This window comes from Lycium ferocissimum, chromosome 11 (genome assembly GCF_029784015.1).
Source record: "Lycium ferocissimum isolate CSIRO_LF1 chromosome 11, AGI_CSIRO_Lferr_CH_V1, whole genome shotgun sequence".
In the NCBI taxonomy this organism is placed as follows: domain Eukaryota; kingdom Viridiplantae; phylum Streptophyta; class Magnoliopsida; order Solanales; family Solanaceae; genus Lycium; species Lycium ferocissimum.
The window spans coordinates 27100252-27109552 of record NC_081352.1 but is presented as its reverse complement, the minus strand read 5'-3'; the positions used below and the strand labels follow the sequence as shown (position 1 = coordinate 27109552).

Sequence of the window (9301 nt, the reverse complement as noted above, 5' to 3'; positions counted from 1 at the left end):
GAAACATACGGTCCATTATACGGACCGTATAAATTAAACGGTTCGTATAGTAGACCGTATCTTTCGAGTCGGGTCCGAACTTTATTTTTATATATACACGGCTTCCTTTTCTTTTTCTCACTTCTCACTTCTCCAACCTTCCTAAAACCTCTAGAATTTTCTCCATATCACACTAACACATATTCAAGAAGGGGAAACAAAGATCAAACACCAAGAATTGTAGAATCAAAGGTGTGGATGCTTTCTAGGGTTGATAAAAGCTACGAATTTCTTTGGTATTGGAGTTGAGTTCTTCTCTAATGGAGTACTTTTATTCAAATATCATCTTTACACAACAAAAAGGTGAGTTTTACAATTGTTTTATGTTATTGATGGTGTTGAATAGTTGAAGAGCTTGAATTAGAAACAAGTATGGAATATGAACTCAAATATGCAAATAATGGTATGTTGAGTTGAAAGGTAGATTGAGTTATGATTCACGGTATAAAATGAGTACAATCTCGTTGTGAATGGCGCTAATGATATTGAGGAAATACTATATGGATAATAAACATGAGGATGTATTATAACTATGGTTATGGAGGATCATGAAGGTAAATTTGGAAGTTAAATAATGTCTAACTCGAGGGAATTTACATGTTATGATATTATGGGCGTTGTTATGATGTTTGGGAGTTGTTTTATTGTATAAGGAGAAGTTGTCAAAATAGAAGAAATGCTGCTCAATTTTCTTTAGCCTTAGTCGCTTTAGTTTAAGCTTAAGTATACTTCCAACAATCTAATCCTCGTGCGAACCCTTTTATATGTAGAATTGTAAGCTCGGAAGGAGAGCTCTTAGTCGACATCGTTAAGGAGATATAAAGGTATGTAAGGCTATCCCCTTTCTTTCAGAGGCATGACTTTTGTTTCATAATTTCTTCCCTATACTTCCATGACCTTCTTACATCCCTAAAGATGAAAGTTGAAGAACTTCGAGAACTTCTTATGAGATACGTTCCATAACGATAAAGATGACAATGATGACTTCATGACACAGATATTTCTATGCTTATGATTTCATTGATACCGTTCTTCATTGTTGTCTCGCCTCATAATATTAATTCCTTCAAGGTGAGACTTAGCGGTGAGGATGATGCCATAATGTAATCGGAGGTTCACGACCTTACGTCACTCCGATAAAGTGATAACTTTTATTTGGGCTCTCACGCATGCTACTTATATTATATGTGTATATGATGTGTATACGTATATAGGGGACATGGGGAAAGGTGAGGCGCTATAGACGCATAGCCACCTGATCAGCTGGTATATTACGATACCGTCCCGGACGCGGGATATATGGGTAATGGATCGGCCCGTTCGTTCCGCTGCAATATACTGATATATGATGATATATGGATCGGCCTGCACGTTCCGCAGCAATATATGATATGATGATATTACTTTATAAGCTTGCATGCATGACTCCGCCTTAAGAGGCAAGTAGTCACCGGTTATCTTCTTAACTCTTATTTTTCTTATTTGTTTATTATGTTGTGATGCATGCCTTACATACTCACTACATTGTCCGTACTGACGCCCTTTTCCCTTGGACGTTGTGTTCATGCCCACAGGCAGACAGGGAGACGACCCAGCTTCCTAGGAGCCAGACCAGCTTGCACAGGAGCACTTCCATATTCCGGAGGTGCAATTCTGATATGTTCTTTTACGTACATAATTGGATATGGCGGGGTCCTGTCCCGTCCCCATGACCTCAGTGTCTCAGCTAGAGGCTCGTAGATACTCATGTGTGGGTAGTAGATGTTCTGCGACCTTCATTGTATGTTTTGTATACCATTCTTTTGATGCCGTGAGGGCTCATATATATATATATATATATATATATATATATATATATATATATATATATATATATATATATATATTATATATAAGCATTATCTTGGTGAATATATAAGTACAAGTTGAGCATGATAGCAGTATGATGGGTGGTGCTCGATAGCCAGCTCCGGGTACCCGTCATGGCCCGCTAGGTAGGTCGTGACAAAAGTGGTAGAGGAATTGTCACTAAGGGTGTGTCTACTTAAGTTCCGGTGTGTAATTAACAAATTAATGAAATTTGGGTGTGAAGCGCGCCACGCTTATAAACAAGAGGCTGCTGGACATTTAGGAATAATGACCGTTCTTCTTTTTCATAGATCGTGCAATAGAGCCATAATGTAAGATTTCTTCTTACTCTAATTGTGAGTTATCATTTCAGCGATGCCGCCAAGGAAGAAGCAAATCCGCTAATATGAAAATAGATGGGAAAACTTATCGAGAATCACACAATAAGAGAAAGCTTTGGGACATAGCGAGGCTCGAGTGAAACTCCCTTGCATGCCACTCTAAAGAAACCTATTCCTCCCTAATAAGGAACACTTGAAATCTTGAGCTCCTCTTCCTATTGCTCCTTTGATTTCACGAGATGTTTAGATATTATAAAGTTTCTGCCGAGTTCTCATAGACATGGGAAATGTTGGCGGGTAAATATGATAGGGCGACTAGTGCTCCAGCCCGTGATTTCATGAGCTTGAACCCTCCAGAATTTTTCCGATCAAAACCAGATGAAGACCCGCAGGGTTTTATTGATGAGGTGTTGAGAACTTTGAGAATAATTCACGCTTCTGATACCGAGTCCGTGGAGTTGGCTTCGTATAGACTCCGGGATGTAGCTGTTCTATGGTACAATAATTTGAATTTCTTCAAGAGAGGAAAATGAACCTCCCCAAAAATGGTAAGAGTTTATGGATGCTTTTATTCGACATTATTTGCCCCGAGGTCCGTGGGGCTCGTGCCGATAAATTCTTAAATCTCAAACATGGAGGTACGAGTGCTATGGAATATAGTCTTGTCTTAATTCATTTTAGATATCTCCGATCATGGTAAGACTAGAACATGGGAGACCGGGTACATCGGTTTGTGAGTGGCTTAGGGCCACACTTGTTTAAAGACTGTTTGACGGCTTCACTCTTGGAAGGGGTGGACATCTCGCGTATTCAAGCACATGCCCAGAATTTAGAGAAGCAACAACAACTGCATAGGGGTGAGCGAGATATGGTTAAGGGACATGGAAAAAGGGCTAGATTTTTGTTTGCTAGCATGTATAGTATAAATATAGTTGATTATTATTATATTCCACACATTCGGTGATTATCTAGTGCACCTCCTTTTCGGGTCGGAGGTTTGATCGCCCCATCTATTTTGGGCTAAGTCGGGTTTAGGATGCTTGAGGTTCCCTCTGGTGATTCTAGGCCCAAGGAGACCGCCGATACCACGGTGCAGTCAGTGTGGTAAGTTACATTCGGGTCAGTGTCGTCGAGGCTCGGATGCTTGCTATGCCTGTGGCCGAGTTGGCCATATGATGCGTGATTGTCCATTGAGGAGCGATTGAGATGAGGCCCAGCCCACAGGTTCAGTAGCAGGCTCTTATGATGTTTGGGAGTTGTTTTATTGTATAAGGAGAAGTTGTGAGAAGAAAGTGTATTCAATTTTCATTAGCCTTAGTCACTTTAGTTTAAGCTGAAGTATACTTCCAACAATCTAATCCTCGTACGAACCCTTTTCCCGTACGCGTTTTTAAAAAAAAAATCACGGACTCAACATAATTTGTTCCTTTTTATAACTGAGTACCAAAGTAAGGCTTTAAACTGCTTCTAAACAGATCGCCATTGATTTTCCAAGCTTAACAAGCAAACCACGTTTTATATAATTAAGTTATGAGTTTTTATTAATTAAATTCCTATTCCAAACTGAATTTTCAAAAAATCAGCTTTAATTGGACAGGTTTAACAATTGGATTTAATCTATACATGACCCATTTTTTGGCATAATATTGGGCTGGTTTTCAGAAGACAAAAATTAGATTTTTGCTAAAGCCATAAAACTCATCTATGAAAAAAATAGAAACCAGTGGGAGTCTTTTTAGCATGAACGTTGTTTTGGCCCAAAGCTGGCTCAAATTAACCTCTATTTTCAAGCGGGATATACTCGTTAAAAATAAAATATCTTGACAAACTATTAAAGAACCTACGCGTAATATAAAGTTCCGGGTGAGACTGAAACGTACCAATACGAGTCAATATTTTTGTATGAGTATAAAATAAACAATATTTCTTCATGGTTTACTTATTTCTTACATAAAGGAAACTATTTACGCACGGATAATATAAATCCGAAACTACGATACCCCTATAAATTAAAGGGAATATATTCTTCCAAAATATATGATGTGCATGACAGTTCCTCTTTTGCGGGAAAATAAACACAAAATAAGCAGCTTAAACAAATACTCATACACTGAAATTCGAGGTACGAATCCTTAACACTGGGGTGCCTAACACCTTCCCCAGAGGATCACCAGAATCTTTACCTATAACTCTGGATTACGAAGGTTTAGTCACTATATTTGAATAAAGCCTTCGAAACCGGTTTTCCTAATTTCCTAAAAATTAGGTGGCGACTATTTTAAAACAAAGTCCGAAAGATCGTCAGCGAGTTCGTAGTAGCCTTCTTGCGCCCTAAACCCGTGCGAAAAAATGAACCGTTACAATGCCTTTGATAGTATCATGTCTCTTGGCAACGGCGTTATTCTGAGTCTGAAAAATGAAAATTTTGAGGTTTCCTCAAAATTTCTGCCCCAGTGTAGAAGTGTATTCGCTAATTCTTAAACTTTCCGTACCGAAAGAATTTTTGAGATCCTCTCAAAAATTACCTCAAAATTTCTGCCCCAGTTTCTATCTAGGATATCTACGATTTTCGTTTGGTGCGACCAAACTCGGAAAACGCCTATGTAATCCCACTTTGAGAATTATGTCATAAACATAATTGGTGGTAATGTTTTTATGACGTCATCTTGAATTTTCAAGACCAACGTATCGTCCTATGACAATCCACTTTAGAGATAGGCAATGTCTACTTAAGAGGTAAGTGTCACGTTTTTAGGGTGGACGACCTTGTTTGTCTCATTTGTAGGGCGAACGACCCTGCTTGTCACATTTTTAGGGCGGACAACCCTGCTTTGTCACGAAGATAAGTTTGTTTCTATTCTACCATTCTCGTGTAATTATAACTCCTCGGTTTTGATTTGTAGTTATAACCTTCTTGGTATCGCTCGAGAACGGCTTTCTCGGCGTTCTTCGTAGCCTTCTTGACTTCTTTGTCGTCATCTAGACCCTCGAGGACTGTGGTTCTCTGGGTCAAATGCTTGTTTTGCCCTTTTTGGCTCTTTTATGTCGTCTTTACGACACTATGTCTATCTTATAGCCCTTCTTGATGGCATACCCCTTGTGGCGCTTCGTCTATTTGTAGCTTCTTTTGCTTGATTTTGTTTATAGCCCTTTCGGCTCTATTGTGTCGCCCTTGTAGCGTTTTTGTCCTTTTATAGCCCCTTTGGCTCAATTGACTCATTTCCTTTGATATTGAGGACGATCACTACTTTGATGCCTCTTAATCTTATAGCAATTACCTGTACTTAAAGAAGATGATTAGTAGTTGTGTCCTCGCTTTACCAGTGACTTCAGTCAAGATAATCTAAAAGCACAGAAATTTTCAGGATTCCATACTAAGTCTCTCACAAGCAGCCCAAATCCCAAAAACATAAAAAACACCGGTTATCTCACCCAAAAATGAGCCACGAATTCATTCGCGGACTCAGAATTCCCGACGGAGGCCTAGATTATTACGCTACCCTCCTAAGTGATTACAAACAAGTTCAAACAACACATAAAATGCAACAACTCATCATTTTACTCCCTTATTTCCCACCTTTTGAGTCTTTGTTACCTCATTCCTAGTTTCGGGAAGCTACTAGCAAAGGTAGGAAAGTAGAAACCTACGTAACGACTAAGCGGGTCGTTACATTCTTCTTCTTCACGAATACTTGTTTCTCATTGATGCCATTGATGTTTCTAACATAATATATAGATGCTTTTTGGGACAATATTTTTTTTTTCCGCTTACTTACCAAATACTAGAAAATAAATAAGAAACCCACTTATTTTAAAAAAAAAAACATTTAGTAGGAAAATATGTCCCATGAAAAACATTTTCCTTTCATACCAAGTACACCCTAATTCTCCGTTTGTTTTGAAGGATAACGAATACGAGAAAAAAATTCGTAATTTCGTGCTAGATAAATGGACAAATGCTCATATATTTTGCGGCAAAGTTAATTAGAAGATATTTAAGTTGGTGAAAAAGAATACTTCAATTCATATAGAGCAGCTCTGCTGTGTACAAAAAGTGGTCCTTATCAACGTGCTAATTAAAGGCATTGCTTGTGGCCTAAAGAAATCTATTTTTGCACAAATTACTTTAATTAGTATCGCTAAAAATGCTCAATGTATAGTTAATGCAGAATTGACGCTTGATTAAGACCTGTGATCCTGATGATCAAATTAAAGAGCAGAGCTCCAAATACTCCAAATCCTTAACTATAGTCTATAAATACCCCCACCAAAATGAGTTGATATTATCACCACATGCACAAAAATAAATATTTATCCTTTGTAATATTAATTTACATGACATTACATTGGTACATAGCTAATTAAAAATGAAGTACTAATTGGTAACCAAGATAATGCCATTGAGTTTCATTTTCCCTCGAGCAGCTAATTGTTTCTCAGGCCAACTACCATCATATGGAGTTGGTGCTTCAATGACCACTGATAATCTTCTTAAAATTAACAAAAGGTTTTGAACAGCAATAATCTGAATTTTAAAAACTTTAGGAAGAAATTAGAGTCTTTCAAACGCCCCTATAATATTCCACTTAGATCTTGTAGTAGGGCCAGGTTTTGATATGTACTAATATGGACAGATGGGAACTTCCTTCTTTCATAACTAAAGCAACAAGGCCCTTCAAAATTGTACATGATCCCCTCTGATTGTCTATTTCTTTAGTTAGTGTCCAGTTAGCTTAATTGATCTAACTTGGACCTCTTTTTGGTGTTATATAGTAGAACGATAGTACATTGTCTACTCAATGATCATGTAAAAGTTTGGGATGCCAAACTTAAGACTGTACTTTTGCACAAATCAATGATCAACGGAGGATGTAAAAGGTAGACCATTAGCTATGTGTTGTTGTTAAACATAAGGATAGGATGTAAAGAGTTAAAGCGGACTATTATCCAGTGCGTTCGCATATTTAGAAAGGGAGAATAAAAAGAATATTATCATATATTGTGTCTTTTCCTAACGTATCAAATAAAATAGGTAACTTTTTCCGCTCTTTGTCCATTAAATTATTGAAATAATAATTAGAACTAAAAAAGTCACTGAAATATACATTAATCATTTTTAATAACCTGTTCCTAAACGCGGGTGTTCATAAATGGAAAGTCACTTGTGTACTATGAATAAGGGATTTATAGGTACTCTTGCTCAAACATATTTTGTATATCTTGCTAATTTTTTTTTAATTGGTGTGCCGGACCTTTTGTATAAATATTTAATAAAGAGAGATCATACTTAAAATATAAATAAAGGGATTAGATTTAATCATTTTGTGGACCAAAAACCATCAAAAAATATATTGGTGCTCTAGATCTACCTTATACGTCACTTTTACAGAAGAAAAATTCAGCTTATATAAATTGGTTTTTTACTTGTTCGTTGCTATGATATTAATTGGAAAGAAGTTCCAGATCTACCTTATGACACTTTTACTTTACAATCAGAAAATCATGTGCCTGCAAATTAGGATGACGCGTAGAATTGATATGGTGTAGTTCTAAGCATATGATAGGATGTAAAAGATTCCTTAGATTAAAAGATAAATATGGGGGCAAATTTTGAAAAACTGTAAGCACACAGAACATATACTCGTATATATTTCCACAGGTGCGTTCGCAAATTTAGAAAGGGAGAATAAACACAGAGCGTAACCAACCGATAAATATGCATATATTATAGTAATATTAAACTTTAATCCGAACATGGACAACCAACTACTTCTTTGAAACACACTAGATAGTACTTAAACTTTAATCCGAACATGGACAACCAACTACTTCTTTGAAACACACTAGATAGTTCTCTTTTTCCCACCTACTAGGCATAAAAGTAGGAAATGCATATATATACACTACTGTTATTCTATAATGTATTGTTTTTGCCTAGTGGTGTAAGTTGTTCTTAATTAAGATCCTCTCTCCAGCTTGAGTCATAGATGAGATTGTCCTACAAAAATTAGAACAGAAAAACAACATAAGTAAATATATATTCAATAAAAGAAGAATGATGAATAATAGTAATATAATTAACTAAGGATTGCCTGAATCGGAAAGATGATATTGAATGATCCTTTTCTAAATCCACAGCTTCTCTTGAGTGGACTTGTCGGGCAGGGAATGAAATTCCCCAACATTGGATCCAGGCAAAAGTATATTTCATGCAGGAACAAATGATTGGTAGCATTTTTCTTACAAGAAATATAGATGTTCTTGTTGGGGAAAAGATTTCTTATGGCAGTATCTTTGTAAACACGACTATTTGAAGGAGTGATTCCTTTAGAGCGCAAATTTTTAACAACTGCATTATTGTCAATTACAGGGTCTTTGGAAAACCTCACTGCCCCCTTGAAGTATTCAGTATCTGTTATGGTCTGACTAGCACAATAGCCATGTTTTTCCCATTCATGCTTCCATACCGCAAAGTCCGCACGGCCACGGATCAAACTATACCAATATGTGTGGAGATCTCTCACTAACGCTTTGTCACTTGGCCACTGTACGCATACGTAGGTACATGCAAATTAAGCATAAACATTAGTTACAAGAATGACGATGCTTTTAGAATTCTATGTTAAAGTAAATATAATGATAATGATTAAAAAAAAACAGCAAGCAAGATCAGTAGGCCAGTTTTCCAAGAACGTAACATACCCTGTAAGTATTAGTTGTTGGTGGAAAACAGCTCAGAGTATGTCCAGTGCTATTTGCAGGCCAAAGGCCGCGCAGGGTGAACTGCATCAGAGAAGGATCATTGCAGTAGTTTCCATTCTTCCCACAGAATGTGGGTGGCCATTGAAGTACCATCTGCATATGATGGTAGTCGGTCTGAGAAACAACTAGCTGCTGGGGAATAATAAAACTCAAAAGCATTATCATGGTTACCAAGTACTCCATTTTTAATTAGCTACGTACCAATGTATTGTTTTGTAAATTGATATTGCAAAGGATGAATATCCCATTTGCTGGGGGTATTTATAGTTGAAGGATTTGGCATAGTTTGAGGTCTGCTCTTTAATTTGCTC

At 37.0% G+C, this 9301-nt stretch overlaps 1 protein-coding gene across 1 annotated transcript; it reads right to left on the bottom strand.

Moving 5' to 3' along the window:
• Positions 1-8290: 8290 nt before the first annotated feature.
• On the bottom strand, positions 8291-9228 carry LOC132037394 (ribonuclease S-F11-like). The gene is made up of 2 exons (XM_059427905.1): positions 8931-9228; positions 8291-8773 (listed from the first exon to the last, which is right to left on the bottom strand). The coding sequence occupies exons 1-2, from the start codon at positions 9171-9173 to the stop codon at positions 8306-8308; spliced, it is 711 nt and encodes a 236-aa protein (XP_059283888.1). The 5' UTR covers positions 9174-9228; the 3' UTR covers positions 8291-8305.
• Between the last annotated feature and the right edge of the window lie 73 nt (positions 9229-9301).

Excerpts from the sequence above, each read along its gene's own strand:
- LOC132037394 (XM_059427905.1), bottom strand. The coding sequence starts at position 9,173 with ATGGAGTACTTGGTAACCATGATAATGCTTTTGAGTTTTATTATTCCC. Across the intron at positions 8,774-8,930 it reads CAACAACTAATACTTACAGG|TGGCCAAGTGACAAAGCGTT; the intron begins GTATGTTACGTT and ends GTATGCGTACAG.